This window comes from Geotrypetes seraphini, chromosome 3 (genome assembly GCF_902459505.1).
Source record: "Geotrypetes seraphini chromosome 3, aGeoSer1.1, whole genome shotgun sequence".
Classification (NCBI taxonomy): Eukaryota; Metazoa; Chordata; class Amphibia; order Gymnophiona; family Dermophiidae; genus Geotrypetes; species Geotrypetes seraphini.
The window spans coordinates 192,602,496-192,629,680 of NC_047086.1; the positions used below are offsets into that span (position 1 = coordinate 192,602,496).

The window sequence follows — 27,185 nt, forward strand, 5'->3', positions numbered from 1 at the left end:
ATAACAGACTATGGACTTTTCCTCCAGAAACTTGTCCAAACCTTTCTTAAAACCAATTACGCTATCCGCTCTTACCACATCCTCTGGCAATGCATTCCAGAGCTTAACTATTCTCTGAGTGGAAAAAATTTCCTCCTATTGATTTTAAAAGTACTTCTGTGTAACTTCATCGAGTGTCCCCTAGTCTTTGTAATTTTTGACAGAGCAAAAAAATCGATCCACTTGTACCCGTTCTACTCCACTCAGGATTTCCCTTCAGCCGTCTTTTTTCCAAGCTGAAGAGCCCTAACCATTTTAGTCTTTCCTCATACAAGAGGAGTTCCATCCCCTTTACCATCTTGGTCGCTCTTTGAACCTTTTCTAGTACCACTATATCTTTCTTGAGATAAGGAGACCAGAATTGAACGCAATACTCCAAATGAGGTCGCACCATGGAGTGATACAGGGGCATTATGACATTCTTAGTCTTGTTAACCATCCCTTTTTTAATAATTCCCAGCATCATGTTTGATTTTTTTGGTCGCCGCCGCACATTGGGCAGAAGGTTTCATCATATTGTCAACAATGATACCCAGATCCTTTTCGTGGGTGCTAACCCCCAAGGTGGACCCTAGCATCTGGTAATTGTGATTCAAGTAATTCTTCCCAATGTGCAGAACTTTGCATTTGTCCACATTAAATTTCATCTGCCATTTGGACACCCAGTCTTCCAATTTCCTAAGGTCCACCTTCAATTTTTCACAATCCGCATGTGTTTTAACAACTTTGAACAGTTTAGTGTCACCTGCAAATTTAATCACCTCACTCGCCGTTCCAATTTCCAGATCATTTATAAATAAGTTAAATAGCACCGGTCCCAGTTCAGACCCCTGCAGCACTCCACTGTTTACTCTCCTCCATTGAGAAAAATGACCATTTAACCCAGGGATCTCAAAGTCCCTCCTTGAGGGCCACAATCCAATCGGGTTTTCAGGATTTCCCCAATGAATATGCATAAGATCTATGTGCATGCATTGCTTTCAATGCACTTTGAGATCCCTGCTTTAACCCTACCTTCTGTTTTCTATCCGATAACCAATTCCTAATCCACAACTGAACTTTGCCACCTATCCCATGACTCTTTAATTTTCTCAGTAGCCTCTCATAAGGAACTTTATCAAAAACGTTCTGAAAATCTAGATATACTATATCAACCAGCTCACCTTTATCCACATGTTTTTTCACACCTTCAAAGAAGTCAAGCAAATTTGTGAGGCAAGATCTCGCTCGGCTGAACCCATGCTGACTCCATCTCATTAAATCATGTTTGTCTACATGTTCCACAACTTTATTTTTATAATCATTTCTACCATTTTGCCCGGCACCGAAGTGAGGCTTACCGGTCTGTAATTTCCCGGATCTTACTTTTTATGTTTGTTTAGATTTGTAGAATTTGTAAATTTTATGTATTTGTTATGTTTGATCTATTTATGTATGTGGATATTGGAATCTACTTAGGCTATAAATGGAATATAAATTTTTTAATAAATAAAAAATAAATAGCCATCTTCATAATTTAGATGAAGTGTACTTTGCCACATTTTCATAATGAGCCTCATGCACTTAATAAATTCAGAAGTCACACTGTATATTTCAAAGCAATTTATTATCCAAACATGTGATGTGCTATTGAAAGCTTTCTTAAAGTTGATCCATCCCATAGTACTATTCTTCAGTTTTAACAGCAGGTTTTTTTAGTGTATATTCTACTCATATTATTTATAACTTATTTTGTCATTGATAGGAATCAGCTGACTTCTGTGTCACTAAAATCAGCATTGTAAACTTCGGCTGTCTGAATTATTCATAGTACATAACATTTTCAGGGTCCACTAATGCAGTGTTTTTCAACCCTTTTTGGGCAAAGGCACACTTGTTTCATGAAAAAAATCACGAGGCACACCACCATTAGAAAATGTTAAAAAATTTAACTCTGTGCCTATATTGACTATATATAAAGTAATTCTCTTGAATAGGAATCAAATAAACACAAAGAAAGTATTTTATAATTATTTTATTATGAAATATTAAGTAAACAGAATAGTGAAAAATTATAAAATACTTTATTCAGTGCGAAACCTGGGCCTGTTTGGCTGAACACAAAGCTGATATTCTGGCTGGAATCGAAGAAAGACACACACGTAGCTCTTCGTCAACAGCTCTCAGTCTCTCTCTGTATTTGGTTTTTATAGCATACAAAAATAGACAAATATACCCTCCATCCTTTTTATTAAACCACAATAGCAGTTTTTAGTGCAGGGAGCTGCGCTAAATGCCCAGCGCTGCTCTTGACGCTCATAGGCTCCCTGCGCTAAAAACCACTATTGCGGTTTAGTAAAAGGTGACCATATTGTAAAATATAGACAGCAGATATAAATTCAGAACTGTGCATAGTAAGTGAAGGGAAGTTTTCATCTCTGGGAATTTACCCAGTTAACTATTAAGTTATTTGGGCAAATTCCTTTGAAAACTGTGGTAATACTGCCTCCACTTTGCTAAATTTAAAATAAAATCATTTTTCCTACCTTGTCTGGTGATTTCTGGTTGCACTTTCTTCTTCTGACTGTGCATCCAATCTTTCTTCCCTTCTATCAGCCTGTATGCTTTCTCTCCTCCACACCTCATTCCCTCCCCCAACTTTTTCTTCCTCTCTCCCTGACCTTTCTTTCTTTTTTTCTGTTTCTCTTCTTTCCTTCTGTTTCCCTGCCTGCCCCCTTTCTTTCTTTCTCCCTGCCGTTCCCCAAGCCACTGCCACTGCCGCTGCCATCGGGGAACAGGACCCACCAATGGATAACAGGCCCCAAAGCCGACGCCGACGCATGCTCTCCCTGACGTCAATTCTGCAATCGGAGAGGAAGTTCCGCCCAGCCAGGCAGCGATTGGCTGGCCCGAACTTCCTCTCCGACTGCAGAATTGACGTTGGGGAGAAGAAGACTTATCGGCTCGATAGATTAGATCGCCAAGACAAAGTGAGTCCTGGGTGATCGACTCACTTTGCCTTGGCGAGCTACTGGCGCCCCTGCCTCAGGCCCCCTGTCAGCTCCGGGCCCCTGAATGCAGGACTGGTAGTACTGCCCTGATGGCGGCCCTGCGGCACACCAGGCAACATCTCGCGGCACACTAGTGTGCCGCGGAACAGCGGTTGAAAAACACTGCACTAATGAATCACTAAGCATTTATCAGAGTTTGTCTTCCCTCTTCCCTACAATGAAAACCTTAGAAGGAAAAGTGTGCCTTTTTGCAAATGATACCAAGATTTGTAACAGAGTAGACACCGAAGAGGGAGTGGAAAATATGAAAAAGGATCTTCAAAAGTTAGAGGAATGGTCTAACGCCTGGCAACTAAAATTCAATGTAAAGAAATACAGAGTAATGCATTTGGGGATTAATAATCGGGTGGAACCGTATATGCTAGGAGGAGAGAAGCTGATATGCACGGACAGGGAGAGGGACCTTGGGGTGATAGTGTCCAAAAATCTAAAGGCGAAAAAACAGTGTGACAAGGCAGTGGCTGCTGCCAGAAGGATGCTGGGCTGTATAAAGAAAGGCGTAGCCAATAGAAGGAAGAAGGTGTCGATGCCCCTGTACAAGTCATTGGTAAGACCCCACTTGGAGTATTGTGTTCAGTTTTGGAGACCGTATCTGGCGAAGGACGTAAGAAGACTTGAAGCGGTCCAGAGGAGGGCGACGAAAATAATAGGAGGCTTGCACCAGAAGATGTATGAGGAGAGACTGGAAGCCCTGAATATATATACCCTAGAGGAAAGGAGGGACAGGGGAGATATGATTCAGACGTTCAAATTCTTGAAAGATATTAATGTAAAACAAAATCTTTTTCAGAGGAAGGAATATGGTAAAACCAGAGGACATAATTTGAGGTTGAGAGGTGGTAGATTCAAAGGCAATGTTAGGAAATTCTACTTTACGGAGAGGGTGGTGGATGCCTGGAATGCACTCCTGAGAGAGGTGGTGGAGAGTAAAACGGTGACTGAGTTCAAAGAAGCGTGGGATGAACACAGATGATCTAGAATCAGAAAATAATATTAAAAATTGAACTAAGGCCAGTACTGGGCAGACTTGCACGGTCTGTGTCTGTATATGGCCGTTTGGTGGAGGATGGGCAAGGGAGGGCTTCAATGGCTGGGAGAGTGGAGATGGGCTGGAGTAGGTTTTAATGGAGATTTCGGCAGTTGGAACCCAAGCACAGTACCGGGTAGAGCTTTGGATTCTTGCCCAGAAATAGCTAAGAAGAAAAAATTAATAAAATTTAAATTGAATCAGGTTGGGCAGACTGGATGGACCATTCAGGTCTTTATCTGCCGTCATCTACTATGTTTATATATTCTTCTTCCACAATTTATTGTTGTAAATTATCTCTGTTCTTTAGTTTCTTAATTAGTCCACTGCAAATGTTAACAATTCTAGTAACAATGAACAACTGTATTACCACTCACCTCCTGCTGAGTTCATTTTTATTAGTATCTGATCCCCCTGCCAATCATATTTGGCCCTTAGTGATGACATCACTTCCTGTACTGAAGCATTAACAGGCAGCAAGCAGGTGATGCAGGAGTGGTCTGGTTTGTAAATGTCATAGGGGACTGAAGACAGAAAGAAATACATGCCATTGATTCAATTTCTTGTTGGAAGAAGATTTGCAGTTTATAATTTTATTCTTATATAATAATTTTTATTCTTATATACTGCCAAACCAAAAAGGTTCTAGGCGGTTCACAACAAGTAAAACTAATACATACAGTGCAGATAAAATACATCAAATTACTGAATGTAAAAAACTATAGAGAATTAATACCAAATGCTTTAAGATACCAACCTATCAAATAGTTGTGTTTTTAACAATTTTCTAAAATCAAAATAAGAAGAGACCTCTAACATAATTTTTCCAAGCCACACATTCAGTTTAGCGGCCTGAAATGAGAGGGTTCTCTCAAGGAACTTCTTATAACGACAGAATTTTGTGGAGGAATATGTAAACAAATGCACTCTACGTGTACTCTTATTAGAGTGGCTCAAAGAGAAATGAGAAACAAGATAACCTGGTGACATATCGAAGACTGATTTATAACAAATGCATGAAAATTTAAACAAAATTCTAGACTCTATTGGCAGCCAATGGAGTTTCTGATAAAAAGGAGTAATATGCTCCCATTTTTTTAAACCAAAAATGAGTCGAACTAGTACCTGGCCAAAATAACTCTCAATTTTTTGAGAATTTTCTTATAGGCACATAAATATATAACATTGCAGTATATTGCAGGCACCTAAATATATAATATTACAGTATCTGGTTTGATAGTCTGACCTCTGACAATGATAAAGCTGGTGTTACCTTTGTCCTGAGCCCTGATGACATAACTTTTGCTAGAAAGCCAGTCTTCCAGACCAGGCAACCAGCATCCAGAGTTCCAAACCTGGAAATAAGCAAGGAATGAGAAAGGGAAATTAGTAATCATTAAAGAGAGCTACTGCTTGTAGAAAGATTCTGTTACAGCAGTCCGAATATACTTCATATATTGTGAAATGATGCTTAATGGAAATGCTGAAACATATTTCACTCAGTGCATTTCATGGCTGATTCACAGTCACTCATATAGAAAAAACATTCAACTTAAGGGGATCCCTCACTCAATGGCTTAGTGAGGGTGAGAAGCGCCCTGGGTGGTGGTGCCCCTCCCCGCCCTTGTCTCTGCCCCACCCACTCCCACTCCAACCAACTTTGTCTCTTATTTGGTACTTGCCTCAGGTGCAGGGTCCCATTGTGTCATTTTAAATATTATTTTTAAAGTGGCCCAATGAAAATGTGGGTTGAGGGCTCATAGGGGCTGCTCTCTGCCCTTTAACTCTCAGTTCATTTGACTTCCTATGTAGATTATACATTACTTCTCTGCAGGGGTAGATCTACGCGTATAGTGACCTGGGCTCCTGAGCACTTAGGGCCATGGGCCACTAATCACCTATTAAATATGATTAAACTAAATAGAAGCTAAGAGAGAGTAAACTAAATAGAAGCTATGAGAGGGTCCCTACTGCTGTGGGCCTTGGACACTGACCTATTTTCTCAGTGGTCAACCATCCCTGCTTATCTGCGGTATATGCATTACAAGGGGCCGCTGAAAAGTTCTCAGTCCAACTAACAAAACTGGGGTAATCTCCATTGAGGGCTGTACACTTAGTCTAGTGATTTTTCTACTTTTTTTGTTCCATCGATAAAATATGGAACCAAAAAAAGTGGAAAATCGCTGGACTAAGGCCTGATTCTCTAAACATGTGTCTCAATTTTAGGCGGTGGTAGACAACCTACCGCCATCTGTCAGCCGATTGAGATACACGTTTTCCAAAAAAGAAAAAAAAAAACTTGGGCGAGAAAGGATGCCTACTGAGATGTGTAGGGGTAATTACGGATGCCCAAGGTGTGGCAAGGGCATGGTTTCCCCAGAAGTGCCCTTGGGAATTGGTAAGCATCCCTATATTTTTCCTTAGGTGCGAGGCAGATGTCGTAAATGTAGGCCTGTGAAATGTAGACCTACAATTAAGGTGTCTGTCAGGAAAACTAGCCATGATTCTCTAAAGGACGCCGATGCATTGACACGCGATCGGCAGCCACTTCTTAGGCAGCTGCCGAGATCGGCATCCTACAGAAAATCAGGCCCTAAGTGTATAGCCCTCGATGGACATTGCCCTAACTTTGTTGGTTGGGCTGAGAACTTTTCAGTGGCTCCTTGTAACAGAAAGTGATGAACAAACTATGCAGGAAGCTGAGAACAGGTGAAGTGGAGATAATATCTCCTGTAAACTTTCCTCTCTAGAATTTTCAGAAGCTGGCAGATGCAGGTAGGATTAAAACAACTGTGATTATGTATCTGATGCTTGCTCCTGGGGTACTCTAAGTATCTTGGCATTTCCCTTGTCATGGGCTTCTCTGGTTTGCTTCCAGTTTTGCATTCTTACCAGTGCTCTGCCTGCAGTGATAGCCAAAAGAAATAACTCATACCAACATGTGCAGTGCTGTAAATGGACAAAAGTGATCACAGTATGTCCTCGGTACCTTTATTGTGGGCATCAAGTTCCCATTGCCATTTTCCAATCTGCAGGGGAGAATAAACAGGGATTAACTTCTGAACTGTGGGCAGTGGATACTCATTAGGGATGCGCATTTATATGAAATTATATAAAAAAATGTCAACATTTCTCACGAGGGGGGGCTGAAACGTTCTCAGCCCAACCAACCAACTTCCTAAATTCGGAGCATTATTTTGCCACTGTAGCTGAAAGAATGTTACCTTATTTGTTAAGTTCCAATTTGTAGAAATGAAATTCTATGTTTTTGAAATTGTTTCAGAGCATTGATTGAACCATATCCATGTAATTCTCTTCATAGTTGGGCTGAGAACGTTTCAGCACCCCCTCATATGTTGTTTCATGCCATTTTTATCCCCAAAATTCCAGGTGTTTTCCTGTGTTATAAATAGTTGCCAGTCTTTGAAAAGAGTGTGTACTATTCATGAACTGTGTACACTCTTTTTTGATACAACGGGCATGTGCACACAAAGTGTGTGTAGCATTTATGATTATCAAAATCTAAATGAATTGGAGAAAAATTGAACTCAATTCACTAACTTTATATTATAACAAATAAAGTGAATTAAATAATTATGTAAGTACTTAAAAATAATAAAAAATGATATTGAGAGTGCTCAGTGTGATATCTTATTCAAAACCAGCAGGTTAATAGAATAAAGATGTATTATCTTTGCATCATTGTACTCACCTACCTACCAGCCCTGAACACCTTGTTAAATATGAGCTATTCAAGCAAATATATAGTAGTGAATATATATAAATGATTACTTAGCATTTTTTCAGATTAAGGAATTCTAGCTACACGTTGATTTTTGTTAAATTTTTGTGGTTGTTTTGGGGACTCACTTGCTTTATTGCCACTATTTTCTTGCCAGCTACAACAACATGGAGAACCTCATTGCACGACTTCCAATATCTACAAGCAGCCCTTAAGAACATTGCTTTGATCATCTTGAGAAAATACATCAGATAGTGGTGAACTTTGTAATATCCATCAGTCAAATTGACATCTTTTGAATTCAGCTAAGTAATCATTTATATATATTCACTACTATATATTTGCTTGAATAGCTCATATTTAACAAGGTGTTCAGGGCTGGTAGGTAGGTGAGTGCAATGATGCAAAGATAATACATCTTTATTCTATTAACCTGCTGGTTTTGAATAAGATATCACACTGAGCACTCTCAATATCATTTTTTATTATTTTTAAGTACTTACATAATTATTTAATTCACTTTATTTGTTATAGCATTTATGATTGCCTGACATGGAAGAAAAATTAGAAAATTCCATAAATGACACTGGAAACTAAACAAAATGATAAATTGTGTGCCGTACATCTTTAACACTCACTGACTGCTGGAAAGAAGCAGTATTTTAAGGAGAGAAAGGAGATAAGTGATAATAATAACTTTATTATTTTTTTCTATACCGCCATAGTCAAGTGACTTCTAGGCGATTCACATTGAAAGAAGGCTGGACAGTCAGCGAATAACAGGAAGCATAAAATAGCAAAGTTACATACTAATTGGAGTTCCATGGGTAAAGAATACATGAAAATTGGAGTTACCTGAGAGATTGAATTAGTGTTTACAACGGGGAATATCACAGTGAGAGAGGGTCGTCTGTTTAGTCAATGAGTTTGTCGAATAGGGCGGTTTTAATTTATTTTCGGAATGCATTGTAGGTCAGTTTGGGTTCATATATAAAAGCATACAAAGCATGGCTTATGACATTCTTTCCAAGCCTTCTGCATGTATGTGTGTGGGTGTATCTATTTTCCCTCTGTATGTATGTGTGTGTCCTTGTGAATATCTGTGTTGTCTCAGTGCATGACTCTGACCTTGAGAAGGGAATGGTTTGAATGGAGTGGCTTGGAAAGAATAATAAATTTGAAAAAAAAAATGTGATAATATATTTAATTATTAGATGTCAATGCCACCAAATTTCAAAAAATGCATTTTACATTTAAACCATAGGTTACCACTGTAATAAAATGTATTGCCTTACAAGTCCAAGACTTGGAAGCCATATATAGTACATAGCAGTTAGTAGCACAGAACATAATTACCAGATATCACTATACATAGGTACTACTATGAAATGTATATGATTTAGTCACTAGGTTTCACAGGAAAATATATAAAAAATAAAATAATATACACCTGAGAATTACTAGAAGCTAGCCCAGGAGGATCAGGGTGTGGCAGAACAGGACGTGATATATATATGTGTGTGTGTGTGTGTGTGTGTGTCTGTGTATGTCACACAGAGTTTATGCAGTTTACGAATCAGTAGATAATTCATGAGGTTTTCTTTATGGACCATAGAGACCCCTGAAGAATACATCTTTGCCGAAACACGGACCGTGTTGGGTCCCATGCTTCTAGTGGATTGGGTCCTATATGTCTTTTTGTGGATTTTTTCAATTTTTTTTCAAAGTTGAATCAATAATAAAGTCTTTATCAGAAACATTAACCCTCCACAGAATCTTTTGTTTTGGTTATATTTCTCTACTGAGGAGTCATTGGGTCAGCTTCCTTGGTTTGCCTTCTACCTCTCCCATTGCACCTTTAGTGCATGTGCTGGTGTATCGTTCTCAGCTGCCATCCAGCTAGCAGTTGGTGTACCTCAGGTGGTGGCGCAGCGAGGGAGATTAGTGTCTGAGGCGGTGGCGCAAGCATTGTTGGGCTATGCGCCCCCACTTTTCCCCGCTGCTTGATCGCCCCTGCCCACGTATTCCTCTTAAAATGCTTGCCAGCGCAAGCAGCATCTTCCACCTGCTGCCCGTGCTGGTGTCGTCTCCCTTCTGATGTCATGCCCTGGTCCCACGATCATGAAGTGAAGTCAGAAGGGAGCCAATGCCAGTGCAAACAGCTAGTGGAAGATGCTGCTCGTGCCAACAAATATTTGGGGGAGGGCGGAAAGGAAGAGAGATGCTGGTGCCCCCCTCATGAAGACAGTGCCCAAGGTGGTCCACCCACCTGCTCCCCCTTATTCCACCACTGACCAATGGGTTCTGCATTAGGATCTCTTCTCCCTCTATACCTCTTCCCTGGGTGCCCTGATTTCCTCCCATGTGTTCCAATATCACCTGTATGCTGATGATTTCCAGATCTACCTCTCTACACTAAAAATCCAAGAAAAAGTCTCTGCCTGTTTGTCTGACATTGCTTTCTGGATGTCCAGCCACCACCTGAAACTAAGCATGTCTAAGACTGAGCTGCTCCTGTTTCCTCCTAAACCCTCTGCTCCTCTCCTTCCATTCTCTCTCTCTGTAAATAACAGTGATGCGCGGCGGCAGTGAAAAGGGCAAACAGAATGTTGGGAATGATTAAGAAGGGGATCATGAACAGATCGGAGAAGGTTATCATGCCGCTGTACCGGGCCATGGTATGCCCTCACCTGGAATACTGCGTCCAGCACTGGTCGCCGTAAATGAAGAAGGACACAGTACTACTCGAAAGGGTCCAGAGAAGAGCGACTAAAATGGTTAAAGGGCTGGAGGAGTTGCCATACTGGGCCTCTTCTCCCTTGAAAAGAAGAGACTGAGAGGGGAAATGATCGAAACATTCAAGATACTGAAGGGAATAGACTTAGTAGATAAAGACAGGTTGTTCACCCTCTCCAAGGTAGAGAGAACGAGAGGGCACTCTCTAAAGTTAAATGGGGATAGATTTCATACAAACGTAAGGAAGTTCTTCTTCATCCAGAGAGTAGTGGAAAACTGGAACGCTCTTCCGGAGGCTGTTATAGGGGAAAACACCCTCCAAGGATTCAAGATAAAGTTAGACAACTTCCTGCTGAACCAGAACGTATGCAGGTAAAGCTAGTCTCAGTTAGGACACTGGTCTTTTACCAAAGGGCCGCCGCGTATGCGGACTGCTAGGCACGATGGACCACTGGTATGATCCAGCAGCGGCAATTCTTTTGTTCTTATCATTTCTGTCTCCTCTGCTCGTAACCTCAGAGTCGTCTTCATCTCTGACCTCATTTTCTACGCATATCCAACAGACTGTTAAAGCCTGTCACTTCTATCTCTACAATATCACCAAAATTCACCTCTTCCTGTCTGAGCACACTATCCGGACCCTTGTCCACATCCTCATGCTTAAACTACTGCAATATACTGCTAACAGGTTTCCCGCTGAACTGCCTCTCCCTCCTGGAATCTGTGCAAAACTCTGCTGCATTATTTATTTTCTTTCAATCTCATTATATTCACATTCCTACTCTCCTCAAATCACTTCACTGGTTTCCTATCCGCCTTCGCATACAGTTCAAACTCCTATTATTAATGTACAAGTGTGTTAATTCTACAGCTACTCCATCTCTCGTCTCTTCTTATACGCCTTCCTAACAACTCCATTCCTCAGATAAATTACTTTTATCTGAACTCTTCTCCTCCACTGCCATTTCTAGATTTCGTTCCTTTCACCTCACTGCCCTGTATGCCTGGAATAGACTACCTGAGTCCTTCCCTTGTTAAAAAATAGACTGAAAGTCCACCTTTTTGAGATTGCCTTCAGCGCATAATCCTCTCCCTCTGCTCATCACCCTAGCCAGCAGTTTAACCATCTCCTGCTAACTGTAACCCCTACCATGGCATCCTGTTTATCTGTCTTGATTATGAACTGATTCGAGCAGGGACTGTCTCCTTTGCGACTATGTACACACTGCATACATCTGAAAATAATTAATAATACTAATAGTAGCAGCTCTTTGAATTTTATACTCAATAAAATTGATATATGGACCTCCTCAGGCCTCCTTTTTTTGGGAAGACTATTTATCTGGCCCTACTCCCTTTGATTGCTCTACTACTGTAGGGTTTGGTGCTTTTCCTTTTTTTGTGTTGAAAGATGGGATAGATTCGTGGGCAGAGAGTGACACGGGAAAGATTACCATGGTAATACCACAGTTACCACAGTAATTATCGCAGTAAAAGTAAGACCTTTTGAGAGTCCCCCTTGAATACCACAGTAAGGATAGACCGTTTCGCAGTAGTGCCTCAAGAACAGGGTTCATTATCGTGGCATTTCTGCGGTAATGGGGAAGTATCCAGCCAGCATATCTTCTCCTTCTATTCTCCTCCCAACCCACCTGCGACAGTTCTTCCATTTTCTTCCCCTTTCTGCCACCTCTCAGAAGACAGTTCTTCATTCTCCTCCCATTCCCCCCCCCATGACAGTTCTATTCCCACCTGCAGTTGTTGTCCTTCTGAGGTCACCAGCAGCAGAATCCCTTAGGCTGCCAGCTCCAGTCTTCTTTCTACAGTGTCCCGCCCTTACAGAAAGAGGAAATGATGTCACAGACAGCAAAGATGCTATAGAGCAGTGTCCTGAAAACTTTCTCAAGCTTTGGCACAGTAAACATAGTGGCCGCAGCTTGAGGCATCTGGAAGTGCATGGATGTCACAGTCATGCACATGCGTGACATCATCACATCAACATTCACGCACGCACAAAGGCTCTCCAGACGGGCCCTGAGATGCCAGAAGGGGGTGCCAGCAGGGAAGAGGGCCAGAGAGAAGGAGAGATGCTGATTCCAGCTGATTGTCTACAGGATGTGCCTCTTGCCATGAGAGGCACGTCCTGCAGGCAGTCAGCCTGTCCCAGTGCCTCTCCTCCTCCCCCATGTGCCTTGACACACCTGAAACCTCAGGAGGCACACTAGTGTGCCACGGCACAAAGTTTGAGATACACTGCTGTAGAGAGAAGACTGATACTGGAGCCAGCAGTTAGATGGAAACACTACTGCCGGCAACAGCAATAAGGAAGATGCAATTCCATACTGGAAGGGAGGGAGGACAAGGGGTGAGAGAGACAAAGGATGAGAGAGATGTAGTACTGGGAGGGAGGGGACAAAAGGGTGAGAGAAAGATGCAGTACTGGGAGGGAGGGGGGCAAAGGATGAGAGAGATGCAGTACTGGGAGAGTAGGAGGGAGGAGGCCAAAAGGTAAGAGAGTGGTGCAGTACTGGGAGAGTGGGAGGGTCAAAGGGTGAGAAAGAGATGTACTGGGAGGAGAGGGGGGCAAAGGGTAGGAGAGTGATGCAGTACTGGGAGAATGGGAGGGGAGGGAAGGAGACAGAGATACAATGGGAGAAGGAAGGAAAGGAAATAAAAGAAGAGAGATATGCCAGAGCATGGGAAAAGGCATGGAGGCAGAGAGAGGAGAGATAAAAATGGTGAAGGGTGAAGATGAAATGAATCATGTATATAGGAGAGAAGGAGCACAGGTTGGATGAAAGGGGGAGAGGGTAGACAGTAAGGGGCATATAAAGAGGGACAATGCCATATGGAAGGGTGAGAGAGGGCAGACAGTGGATGGAAGGGACAGAGAGAGAGTGGACAGTTGATGGAAGGGAGAAAGAAGGCAGACACTGGATGGAAAGATGAGAATGAAGAAAAGATGAGAAAAGCAGAAACCAAAGATGACAAAAGATGGAAAAAAATGATTTTTTTTTGTTGTTGTTGCTTTAGAATAAAGTAGTATTGTAGCTGTATTGATAAATGTTTATAAATAGAAAATGGAAATAAAGTCATCTTTTTATTGGACTAATTTTAATACATTTTTTACTAACTTTCAGAGGCCAAAACCAACTTTCTCAGGTCAGGACAAGATACCATAACAGCAGTATACTGTACTGACCTAAGGAAGGATGTTTTGGCCTCTGAAAGCTTTTTTTTTTTCCAGTTCAATATTCTTTATTATATTTTTACAACTTACAAAAAAAACATTGACTTGATCTAGTAATATATGACAAGTATGAATATGTAAGGTTATTTGTCAGTTTTTTTTCAAATTTACTTCTGCTATCTTTATATTTTGCATAGTATTAGGGGACATGGGTCATTGCTTCTGCTTCTGTGGTATTGCATTGTATGCAGACTTTGGCTTCTTGGCGGTTCAGTTTAACTTTTGTCTACAATGACAAAACTTTTGGTTTTCATTGTGCAATGCAGAACTCAGTGTGCTTCACAAGTTGTACTTTTATTGATGTTCTTTCAATCAAAATGAAAGTTAGAATCCCCCTCCCAACACACACATGCTATAGGCTTAAAATGTTTATTTGCAATGCCTTAGGCTCATAAAAATAGCTTAAAATCATCTTTCTGCTTTGAGCGAGGAGATGTGGGGAACAAAATTAAGACTGTGAAGATGGTGAAGGTTACGGGGTTGAAAATGTGGGGATGGTGAGGGGACGTGGCTGAATCTTTGTCCCTGCATCACTCTCTATTCAGGGTGCTGAGACTTTATTGGATATACAATGAGACAGGTCATGGGAGTTAATTTGTGACTCTAGTTATTTGGCAGAAGATGATAGCTACAGGGAGCTGAGTTTGGTTGTGTGTAAGATAGGATTCGTACATGGAGCAGATCTGAGCTTTGGTGTCGGACTAACATTGTTATTTCAGAAGTGCTGTATATACAAATCCTTACATTCTGGTCTTCCTGCGGTCTTGCAGCTGCTCCTTCAACAGGTTACTCAAGCGTGGATCTTTGCTTACAAACTCTGAGAGTTTCTGCGGATTACAGGGAAACATTAGCATTTTATTTCATGTATTACAGATGGGTATGAGGTATGTAAAATAATAATATAAAAACAAAACATAACTTATAAATCGAAGCGCAATCTACCAACCAATAGAACCCCATTCCTTAAAACTTCAGTAATCTAAGCAAACATACAAGTAAATAAATACTGCAGTGAGGTCATAGCACTATATCTGCATCCAGCCACCCTCCTAACCAACATCATAAAACCCAGCTGAGACAAGCAGCATAAATCAGGACACCTTAGTCCCGACAACAGATGAGTGCAGACTGCAGCCAGTCTAGGGCACTTTGGCTATCTATAGACATTTTAAATCAATTACTCAACCAGACTACTGAATTAGGGAATTGTCACAGTGAAAAGCACTAGAACAATATTGCTCAGAGGACTGGAAAAAGGATACAGAGACTTTCACATCTAAGCCACTCATTTAAATCTATTGAGCCCTATAGAGTAAAGGTCATTACCATTCAAAAGATGTTTGGTGGTCTTAGCTCAATTCTCAGTGAACAGCATAAACCTCCAAGACCACCAGCCAATGTTTGCACTAGCTGGAACCACTGCTGGCATCTCAGCTGACATGCTGAAGATCAACTTATCCCCCTGCTTCTAGAGGCATCTGTTCTAGAGGCATCTGTGGGGCAGAGTTCATGTGTGTGTGTGTGTGTGTATGTGTACGTGTGTTGGAATGGGGGGGAGAGGAAGCTTGCACTTCTGATTCTGTGCTTGGGCCTGTTCTGTGGTTGAGCAGTGTGTGGATGGGTAGGTGGTGTGAGAGGGAAGCTTGTATTGCTGCACTGCTGCTGTCTGTGTTGTACCTCTTCCATGGTGGGGCTGTGTGTGTGTGTGTATCCCTCCCCTAAACTCTATGCATCCCCTGTGCCACCACTGAAATCAGAGAGAAGAATTCTGATGGTGCTGTTGCAGTACCTCAAGTAATCCCATGGCGCTGGGGTCATCCTGCAGTAAGTGACCATAAAGTGCTACCCACTGGCTGATGAGACGCAGGATCTTCTGTTGTTTGTTATGGGAGTACACCGCCTTCTCCTGCTCACTTCCTTCTGATGGCTCCGCATGAAATGTGAGAAGATTAAGGAAGAACTGGGTGCAATTATAATTCTCATTATCCCTCTCTAGGATGCCTGGAAGCCAAAGCCACTGGCAGGTCTACCCAGAAATTAATGAAGCCACTCTAGATTTTTCTTTGATTTCCATTAGGCACACCTGAGTTTATTTTGGACATGGCTAAGGGTAGGGTAGGCCTCTTGCCTGTCAAAATGTGGATAAGTAAACTCAGAGTAAAATCTGGAGCCTTAAAATGACAAAGCCAGAAAAGGATATTGGTGAAGGAGTGCTTGGCAGAGCTGAGGGGTTGGCATAAATACACAATGTGTCAGGAGAAAATCGCCAACAAAGTTATCTGAAAAAACAGAATAACAACTCAGTATGGGACATTTTCAAACAAAACAAAAAACACACATCTACCCTCTTCCGATGGAGGGAGAAAACATGGTCCCATGAACCAGAGCACACACATTAAGCATGGAGAAAAAAGCACTCAGTATATTGAGTGTGTTTTACCCAGTATACAACCCCCCCCCCCCCACCTCCGTGCCAAATTTGATCTAGTTCTACTTTCTGAAACTTATTTTGTCCTCAAACAGACTTTCAAAACCCTATGGGGCTTATAATAAAAAAATAAAGATGTCCAAAAACTGTGATAACTCGGCACTTGGACGCCCTAATCGCCGGGCCGTTCAAGTGTCGATTATCATAGCCGACTTTCTGGACTTCTTGTGAGGCATTTAGCCCACTGTGCATCCACAGTTCCAGGGGAGGAATGTTTGGAGACATAGAAATAGACGGCAGATAAGGGCCACAGCCCATCTAGTCTGCCCACCCCAATGACCCTCCCCTACCTTTCTCTGTGAATAGATCCCAGGTGTCTATCCCATTTGGCCTTAAAATCAGGCACGCTGCTGGCCTCAATAACCTGAAGTGGAAGACTATTCCAGCGATCAACCATCCTTTCAGTGAAAAAGAATTTCCTGGTGTCCCCGTGCAGTTTCCCGCCCCTGATTTTCCACGGATGCCCCCTTGTTGCCGCGGGACCCTTGAAAAAGAAGATATCTTCTTCCATCTCGATGCGGCCCGTGAGATACTTGAATGTCTCGATCATGTCACCTCTCTCTCTGCGTTCCTCGATTGAGTACAGCTGCAACTTATCCAGCCGTTCCTCGTACGGGAGATCCTTGAGACATGTTATGGGCAGGTTAAACTTGGTGAGACTCAAACCTTCCCCAGGATATCCTAGATGGAACTTTAAGACTTTTTGGGCTAGATGTGTTTTAAAAGAGCATACATATGTAGCAGAAAGGTACCTGACTTACCTGAAAACCACTGGAGGAATTAAATGATGACCCCACCACACTCCCCCAGTGGTCACTAACCCCTTTCCACCCCACAATGATTTCAATTAAACAGTACATCCCTGTCTCTAGAACAGCAGCACTTGGTAGGAGAAAGCCTAGTACAGCATCACACAGGTGATTTAAATAACCTGGTGGATGGGCTAGAGAACCATATGCAAATCATACACTAAGGGCTGAACACTCAAACACTTGAGTGAATTGTTATGCATTTTAAAAGTTATTTAATGAATGGGAATAAAGCTTGTGGGCTCAAACGAATGTGGGGGGATGTGAGCTGAGAAGAAGTAAATCAAAATTATAGAAGTGGATATCTACTCCCCACGAGTTCAAAAGAGTGAAGAAACGGTGGGGGTGATAGAACCAGCATGTTGAAAAGAAAGAGTGTAATTTATGAGTTTATATTGCGTAGAGTCCTAACTGTGCATTATACTCATTTGGGAAGCAATTCTCTTGATGGGAAACTCTGTCATTGGCTGACACAGAGTACTTTTAGAGCTGGTATGCTCTGTCTCAGTAGAAGTGTACCACAATGGGCACTCTTGAAAAAATGGATCAATAGCTTTTGAGAGTTCAAGACAGAAGACCATTAGCTATTGGGAGCTGGGCTCAAGGCAGGTGGCCTTTAGGAGCAGCTCAGAGCAGAAGAAAAGGGTCTGTGGAGGCACTATCAATGCCTGAGGACTAGATGTGTTTTAGAAGCACATAAGTAGCACAAAAGTACCCGACTTACCAGATGACCACTGGAGGAATTAAATGATGACCCCACCACACTCCCCCAGTGGTCCCTAACCCCTTCCCACCCCACAGTGATTTCAATTAAACAGTACATCCCTGTCTCTAGAACAGCAGCACTTGGTATGAGAAAGCCTAGTACAGCATCACACAGGTGTTTTAAATAACCAGGTGGATGGGCTAGAGAACCATATGCAAATCATACACTAAGGGCTGAACACTCAAACACTTGAGTGAATTGTTATGCATTTTAAAAAATTATTTAATGAATGGGAATAAAGCTTGTGGGCTCAAAAATATGTGTGGATGTGAGCTGAGAAGAAGTAAATCAAAATAACAGAAGTGGATATCTACTCCCCATGAGTTCAAAAGAGTGAAGAAACAGTGGGGGGTGATAGAACTAGCATGTTGAAAAAGAAAGACTGTAATCTATGAGTTTACACTGCATAGAGTCGTAACTGTGCATTATACTCATTTAACAAGTAGTTTCCTAGATGGAAAGCTCTGTCATTGGCTGATACAGAGTACTTTTTAGAGCTGGTGTGTTGTGTATCAGCAGAAGTGTACCACAATGGGTACTCTTGAAAAAATAGATCAATATTTCTTGGGAACAGAGAGATCAGGAGAAAAGACCATTAGCTATTGGGAGCTGGGCTCAAGGCAAGTGGCCTTTAGGAGCAGCTTAGGGCAGAAGAAAAGGGCCTGTGGATGCACTGTCAATGACTGAGGGCTGAGAAGAGCAGAAGCAGCTCTCTAGCGAGAGCTCTGTTACTGGTGGTCGCTGAGCTCTTTTGAGGACTGGTAACTGGGACCCCTGCAGGGAGTTACCCCAGAAGCTCCTCTTGAAGGAGCGAAAGGCTGTGACCAGAGTGCAGATCAGAACTAGTAGCCCAACATAGGTGCAAGACCGCTGGGGTGCAATTGACAACAGCAGCCCAAGAGAAAAGTTCAATTGCCACTGAATATCGGTGCCAGCCTCTCCTATCCGCATATACCATGCTGAGTATCAATCCCTTAATCTAAAAGTGATACCAGAAGCAAAACCATGGTGGCAACATTGTGCTACTGTATGAAAAACAGTTACCTGCCGGGTCCTGGTAAGTGGAATCTAGCCTCATGGTTTCCAACAAATGTTCTAGAATCTTCTCTGGTGTGCCAAACATCACAGTGTATCTGAGAGGAAGAGCAGCAGGTTATAGGACTGACAGAGAGCTACATCCGTGTCTGAACAAAAATATATGTATTATTGCTGTTTATTAGGAAGAGTAAATCCTATAGAAGCAGTTTTATAACCAGCTCTATAATTGTTAATATCCCTATGAAGAAAGATTAGGTTCTTACTTTGAAAACCTTCTTTCTTGTAGATGAGTCTAGTGGTTGTGAACACTAGGGTTTTGCATCTGAACTTGCAAGTTGCTTGGAGAATGCTGTCAATCATCTTTTGAACTCCGCCTCCTTCCCAGGGAGCTGCTCCTGTCCCCTCAGTTTGTACAAAAGTAATCAAGTAGCACTGTAATGAAAGACATAACCGGAAGGAGGGAAATGTGGAAAAATCCCCGACACTACAATTCAGTTCTCCTCTGAAACAAACATATCCATTAACATTATAACATTCAAGTAACTGATCAAAACAGATACAAAAACTGTGTGCAACCAGCACTAATCTTATATAGAGCTCGTAGCTATTCGCAAGTCTTGTTATCAAGCAGAGACTTAAACCAAACTTTATATTCTTGAGTGTTTTCCTTTACAGGTGGAGCCCAATAATAGGGTGGGGCTTCAGGACCACTAGACCCATCTACAGGAAAGAAGATTATCATGGTAAGAGCCTAATCTTTCTTTCTAGTGCGATGTGTCTAATGGTCCTTAATGTTAGGGTCATACCAAAGCAGTCCCCAGAGTCTAAGGTGGGCCCGCTGACCCTGTGCTGAAAACGGAGGACCCGAAAGCTGTATCTTTCCTGGCTGCTGTGTGCACCCTATAGAACCTGGTAAAGGTATGGGGGTAGACCAAGTAGCTGCTGCTGTTCTACAGATTTCCTCAAGTGAAACCGCCCATGTGGTAGCGACTCCGCTAGTAAAGTGTACTTTCAATGCGATAAACAGCTACGTATCACAGCCCACATATATGGAGGAAATGACCATTTTAATCCATCTGGAAATTGAGGCTTTAGACACCAGCCTCCCTTTCTTAGCATGACTGGTCAGAACAAAAAGGTGATCCAATATGCGGTAACTTTGAGGTACCAGAGAAGCACTCGCTTGACATCCAGCAAATGCAGCACTGAATCTTTTTCATTAGACCCCACAGAATGAAAAGTGGGCAAACAGACTTTGTGATTGACATGGAATGATAAGACTACTTTCGGTAAGAAGGATGGAACTGTGCACAAGGAGAGTCCTGCTTCCGTAAACTTAAGAAATGGTTCCCTGCAGGACAGAGCTTGTAACTTGGAAACTCGTCTCGCTGATGTAATCACCACCAGAAATACCGTCTTGACTGTAAGATCCAGAAGAGAAGCCTCCCATAAGGGCTCATATGAAGCTTTATTGAGACCTTGTAATACAGTGTTAAAGATTCCAGGAAGGGAAAGGGAGACACACTGGAGGGCACAACTGAACAGCCCCTTTAATGAACCAGGCGACATCTTGGTGAGAGGCCAGAGAACCTCTTTCCCCCTGAGCTTGGAAGCAGGAAAGACCTGCTATCTGCACATTCAGTGATACGACTGATAGACCCAACTGAAGTCCCACTTGCAAAAAAGTCCAGGACTACAGAAATTGGAGCTCATAAGGGCTCTACATAATCCTTAACCTACCAATGCTGAGAGTACTTCCAGGCCTTGGCATAGGATACTATCAACAGCTTATTAGCTCTCAGCAGAATGGAAACGACCACATCTGAGTAACCCTTGCTCTTCAGGGCCACCCGCTCAAGAACCATGCCGGAAGCCCAAAATGTTCCTGATTCTCAATAGGGACCAGTCTCTGAGTGAGAAGATCCACTTGGACTGGTAGTCTGAGGCCTTCGCCCCTCTGGAGACAAACTAGGTCTGCATACCATGGTCTGCAGGGACAATTGGGCATCACTAGAACTAACAACCCTAGATGACTCGCAATCCTGCAAATGGCTCGCCCTAGCATGGCCATGGGGAAAAACATACAAGAGCCCTTTCTTCGGCCACGATTGGACTAATGCGTCCAGCCATGTGCTTCTGGGCTCATATCTTCAGCTGTAAAAGCACAACCACCTTTGTGTTTACAGCTGAGGCCATCAGATCCATCTGTGGATACCTATGGAGGTGAGCACCTGAGGGAACAGAAACTGTTCCCCTGGGTCAAGAGTCTGCCGACTGAGAAAATAGTCCTGCACATTTTCCACTCCCGCTACGTGCACAGCCAAGAGGGCCTGCAAATGAGCTTCTGCCCACCGAAAGAGGAGTTGAGCTTCTAGGCATAACAGGGTGCTTCTGGTGCTTCCTTGCATGTTGACATAGGCCACCGCTGTCACATTGTCTGAAAAGGCTCTGACTGCCTTGCCTTCCAGAGAGTGAAACGGCTCTAAGTTCTAGCTGATTTATGGACCACTTTTGTTGAGCCAGTGTCCAATAACCCTGAACTCAGTGTTCATTGCAATGACCCCCCCCCCCTCTCCCCAGTGTAAAGGCTGGCATCAGTTGTTAGAAACTTCCAGGAGAAAATTCTGAGAGCCAGTCCCCTTGAGAGATCAACCGGCTGCAGCTACCACAGCAGACTGCATTTTGCTTCTGGTAACCTGGGAAGCAGTTTCTGAAGTGAATCCATCTTAGGAGATCTTCGAGAGAGAACAGAGTCTTGTAGAGGCCTCATGTGCTCTCTTGACCAAGGGACCACCTCTCCATGGCTGTCACCATCGACCCCAGGACCTGCAGAAAATGCCCCGCCGTGGGTCCAAAATCTGCTTCCAGAGCTCCAATCTGCATGGCTTTGGAAGAAAGACCTGGCCCAAGGTTGTATTGAACCAAACTCCCATGTACTCCAGGTACTGGGTTGGCTCCAGCTGGCTCTTCTTGAAGTTTACAATCCATCCCAAGTCCTGGAGGAGTTGGACCACTCTCAAAACTGCCAGCTCACCTTCCTCCTTGGACGGGGCTCTGATTAGCCACTTGTCCAAATATGGGTACATCTGGACCCCTGCCATGAGGAGGTGCACTGCCACCAACACCATCACCTTAGTAAAAGTACGAAGTGCCGTCATGAGGCCAAAGGGGAGTGCTGCGAACTGGAAATGCTGCTCCAGCACATGAAATCGCAAGTACCTCCTGTGGGCTGTAAAAATAGGAAGGTGGAGATAGGCTTCCATCAAAACAAGGGAGGCAATAAATTCCCCTGGTGCCACTGCCATTATGACCAATTGACTGGTCTCCTTGCGGAAGTGTAACACTTTCAGTGCAGCAGTGACCAACTTGAGCTTCAGGACTGGCCTCCAGGACTGGCCTCCAGTCATCTGAGCCTTTCTGCGGATGGGCAGGCTAGATGGGCCATTTGGCCTTTATCAGCCATCATGTGTCTATGAAGTATATGGAATATCTGTCCAAGCCTGATTCCTCTTCCGGAACTGGCTCTATGGTGCAAAACTCCAGTAGCCTTTGCACCATTGCCTGGATTCTTCGAGCCAGCTGGCAGAAGGATCTCCAAAAAGGTCTGGAAGAGAGGCACAGAACTCGATATTGCAACATTATTGAACAACTTCTAGGACCCAGTGGTCAGTGCCTATCTGAGCCCAGACTGACCAAAAGGCTGATAGCCTGCCCCCAATATGGGGGGGGGGGGGGGGGGGAGGGAGACTGGCCTCTGTTCTGACATCAATGTGTATTCTTGGAGGTGGAAGGGAAAAGAACCTCTGCCGTGACCCCTGAAAAGACCTCTGAGTCTCTTGGTCTCCCGCATAAGGATAGAATCTTCAGGAGCCTTGAAAATTCCCATGTCCCAGATCCCGGTCTGCTGTTCGGCAAGGCCTGTGGAAAATGATCTGTAATGCTGGACATTAAGTCATCCAGACCCTTGCCAAATAGCATCTGTACTTGAAAGGGAAGCCTGCTCAGAGTGGTTTTAGAGGCTGAATCTCCTGCCCAATGTCTGATTCAGAGCATCCACTGGGCAGAGATAGCATGGGCTGGCACCTAGCTCATAGCTCTGAAGATATCATACAGTGCTTCCACTATATAATTCACTCCATATAGAAGCATTTGAGGATCTTCATCAACCTCTGAGGCTGGAACTCGAGACAGATGAGTATGGCAAGCACATGACACAAAGAAAGCCACATCTTCTGCCTTAAACCCTAGGCCAAAGCTTCAAATTGCTTCTTGAGGTCCATGTCTACTTTATGGTCCTGAGTATCCTTTAACATCACACCTCCTTCACTAGGCAATGATGTTTGTTTGATGACCAGCACCACCAGCGAGTCCACCTTCGGCTGAACAAACAGTAGCTGGAAATCCGGAGCCATCAGGTAAAGCTTGGCCATAGTCTTAGCCAGTCACAGGGACCCTTCAGGTGACTCCCAGTGGTCCATGACCAGCTTTGTGATGTCTGGATGTGAGGGAAAGAACACGGTCAGAGCAAATGAGCTGCTCATAATTCAGCACTGAAACGAGGGGGCTGGAGGAACTTCCAGCTTCAATTCTCGTAGCAAGGTAGAAATAATGCTTGAGAGTGCCGAAGCTTTGAACAGCTGGTGCACCATGGGGTCTTCCCCCTAGTCCATGGCCACTACCACTTCTTGATCGCTGCTCTCATGCAGAGAACCAGATTCTACCAGAGAAACCGCATTCTGGGACACTAGTGGCATGAACCCGGACTTTCTATCCTCCCAGTCTGTCAGACTGAACCTCCTGGTCCAGCTTTGTGTCCTCATCTGTTCGGGGTGCATGCTGAGAGGAGATCCTCTGCGCCATTGCCTCTATCACACTGAGTGCAGATGCTAAAGAGCCTCAGCATTTCAAATAGGCATTCCACATAAAGTTCACAAAATTTGAAGTGAAGCCTAGTACTAGGGGTCTTGAGGACCATGGCAGGGACTCCCTCCAGGGCTCCATGGCTACTGCACATCTGCACCTTCAGAGGGCTCTGAAAAGGGTATCTTCCCTTGGGAATGTGTCTCCTGTGGATCCCTAACTCTGGAGGACTCAGGGGACGCTAAACCCAAGGCTCCTGCCCCCTCCCCAAGCACTCTGTCGCACATGGGTCATGGATGCTCCTTGGCCGGCCATCCAGCGCAAACTTCGCATAATATAGAGGTAGGAAGGCCTGAAGGGTCCATCCCTGTTTATTTTAAGTAAAATCGAGGGTTGTTGAATCAGATGGAGGCTTTAGAAAAAAAAAGTTTAAAATCCAAGGTGGCCACCACCAGTAAAATTGCACTAAAAACGGCTTGTGTTGTCTTCCCTGAAATACAAAGGGTTTTAGAGGTGGAGGACCTTGATTCTGGCTGCAGAAACCTTTAAATTTCAGTTTTGGAGACTCCCCATGATTTTCCCCATAGGCTATAATAGCCTTACTCATTGTGCCATTGTGCCATGTGCCTAAGCTAAAGCTTAGGAATGCAGCTGGGATAAATGGAGAAGAACTCTACCTCATAAGTTCATTGGACAAACTTGGTCATCAGCCTGCCAGTTGGACTTAGGTCAGACTGAGCTTCAACCCCTGGAAAACCTCACACCGCAAAGGGGGAGAGGACCATGCATCCAGTCCACTATTAATCTCGACCAAGCCGGGAAGGAACTAAACAGCCTGTGCTCAAGCTCCTGATAAATCAGGAATGTGAGCAGCTATGCAGGGGACTGCCCCTGAGCTCAAAAAATACAAAAGCAGTCTGGCTAGCTAGGTGTCCCCGAGGGCTGATACTGCTAGCAGCAGACTTCCGCAGCGCGAGTCTGTGTCTTCTCCCAGGCAAAGGTCCCAACAAGTGGGAACCTCTGGGTACCGAGTCTTTGACCAAACACTTAGAAAAAAATACCTGAAAATTATAAAACCACAGAGCAGAGCAGAAATACTTCTGAGTAACTTGCTTTCTGAAAAAAAAAAAAAACTCTCTGGGAAGGAGGTGGATGATCGACAGCATTCTGCAAGCAACTTGTGGGTTCAGATGCAAAACCCGAGCGTTCAGGATCACTAGACACAATGCACTAGAAAAATTGTGGGGGTCTTTTACTAAGGTGCGCTAGCCGATTTAGCGCACACTAAATGCTAACGCGTCCATAGAATATAATGGACGCATTAGCATTCAGCGCGCCTTAGTAAAAGACCCCATGTGTTAGGTAGAAGAATAACTTTTTAAACTAATATTTTACCTGAAATATAAGGGACCTGATTGCTAAGGGTAGTTCACTTAAGGAATCATTTCTAAAAAGTGTGCTCATGCCATTAATGTGGATTATTTGTCACAGGGCCCATTTTTATGCAAACAATGCATATTATTTATTTACCACGGTATCTGATTTTTTCCCTGCCTGTCCACTCCTCAAAACAGAGTACAAAATCCTAAATCAAAATCTAGTGGAAAGTGATGGAAAGAAGAAAAAGATAGTCACTAGTGGCAGAAAATTGGGTTGATGATATATAGTATTCATGGAACAGGTACTGAACTGGTAGAAACAGCGCCAGCACGGGCTGCTGTTGAAGTAATAGTTCTTTCAAAGCAAGTTTTCCATTTGTTTTTGCCATTTTATAAATAAAAATAAATTTTTTAATGTCACCACTGTTATTTTTAGGATAATATCTATTTTATTCATTCTTTGAACGTTTTTGTACAAATTTATCCAGCTGTATTGTACTATTGTTTACAGTTGTATGTTATTCTTTGATTGCTACACTGGCTGAATGCCACAATAAAAATAACTTTAAAAAAAAACCCCAAAATAAAAGACACAGCTTCCTTCACATATCCTATTCCCCACCTCCACACACACACAAAAGCACAGGGACAGTACAAACAGCAGCAGAAATGATGCAAAGATATATCAGACTGAAAAGCGTTCAGAACATTGTTGTCCCATAAGTGAACATCTTGATTAAAAGGCTATCATGTCATTTTGCATCTCAGGGATACAGGGCCAGGAAATGCTGTATAGCTGGATGAAATCAATGAAAGTCGATAGAAAAGCCACCCATGCAGCGTACTTAGAACTTGTTTGGGAGACTGGCTGCTGATTGGCTACAATGCTTGGAGGATTCTTTTCAAGGACCAGCACCACTTTTCCGTGTTCTGTCAGACGCACAGTGTTGGCCTCGACATCCTACAAGTGAGAAAAGAGACAACTGGATTCAGAAGCTGCACTTATTAGATCCACCTCTCCAGTGGTGTACCAAGGGGGGGGAGTAGTCTACCCTGGGCACCATTTTGGTGGGTGCTCCAACACTCTTCCTCCGCTCTGCCCCCGCCTCTTCCCACTCCTCCCCTTGCCATACACGCGCCCCCTTCCCTTCCCCCTTAGCTCTAGTTGTTCACCGCTGGCTTCAGAAATTAGTCCCATTGAAATTCTTGATTGTTTATCTTTTTAGTATTTTTTAATTTTTTATTAACCGAGTTGAGCTTCCTTTAGTTGATGACCCAGTATATAAAGCTAACTTTTAGTTTAGTTTAGTTTCTCCTTGCGACCGTATCAGCTCTCCCGCTGATGTCACTTCTGGGTGCCGCACATAAGAAGTGACATCAGAGGGAGAGCTGATGGGGTCACAAGGAGAACACTGAAGTTGTTACAGCGGTGAACAACTAGAGGTATGGGGAAAGGAAGGGGGGAGGCGTGGGTGGCAGGGGGGATCGTGGAAAGAGTGGGAGGGTGGAGATGTGCCACCAACCCAGGCACCTCTCACCCTCGCTATGCCACAGCACCTCTCAGCTGCGGTGTGACAGTTCAGTAACAGGAGGGTCTAAGGCAAAGCTAGGTAATAGATCAATACTAGCGGTCTCCGCAGCACAACTTTACTGACATGGATTATTACTGTTTCCGCACCTATATGATTTATTTTTTGATTTAGGTTTGTAGTTTGGGGGCTTCAGTATAACTGTCTGATTATTACTCTGCTCTTGCTAGGCCTCTGTCCTTCTATAAGAAGGTGCACCTACCCTGAGGATGCGGTTGAAGTCCTGTTTGTCCACTCGCAGGAAGTGGCAGTTATCTTCTCGCAAGATAATGGTGGCAGCCCGCGGAGCATCATTCACTAGTGCCAGCTGCCCAAAATCATCACCTTCATGAAGTGTTGTCACAAGACCCTGAAAGAAGAAGAATGGAATGAGTCAGTGTCAACACAGAGTCTGCAAAAGAGGCCCACATGG

General features: G+C 43.4%; 1 protein-coding gene across 2 annotated transcripts in view; it reads right to left on the minus strand.

Annotated features, from left to right (window-relative positions):
* RAPGEF3 (Rap guanine nucleotide exchange factor 3) overlaps positions 1-27,185 on the minus strand; it is a 213,606-nt gene that overhangs the window by 32,669 nt on the left and 153,752 nt on the right. For both annotated transcript variants that reach the window (XR_004538757.1, XM_033937142.1), the window contains 9 exons: positions 26,976-27,122; positions 26,030-26,145; positions 18,952-19,040; positions 16,045-16,123; positions 15,634-15,784; positions 14,589-14,671; positions 7,106-7,145; positions 5,390-5,471; positions 4,494-4,640 (listed from right to left, as the gene is read on the minus strand). Coding sequence is in view for 1 of the 2 variants with exons in the window: in XM_033937142.1 (XP_033793033.1) it covers positions 4,494-4,640; positions 5,390-5,471; positions 7,106-7,145; positions 14,589-14,671; positions 15,634-15,784; positions 16,045-16,123; positions 18,952-19,040; positions 26,030-26,145; positions 26,976-27,122 (934 nt within the window). In the remaining variant the exon portion in view is untranslated. The remainder of the gene's footprint in view (positions 1-4,493; positions 4,641-5,389; positions 5,472-7,105; positions 7,146-14,588; positions 14,672-15,633; positions 15,785-16,044; positions 16,124-18,951; positions 19,041-26,029; positions 26,146-26,975; positions 27,123-27,185) is intronic.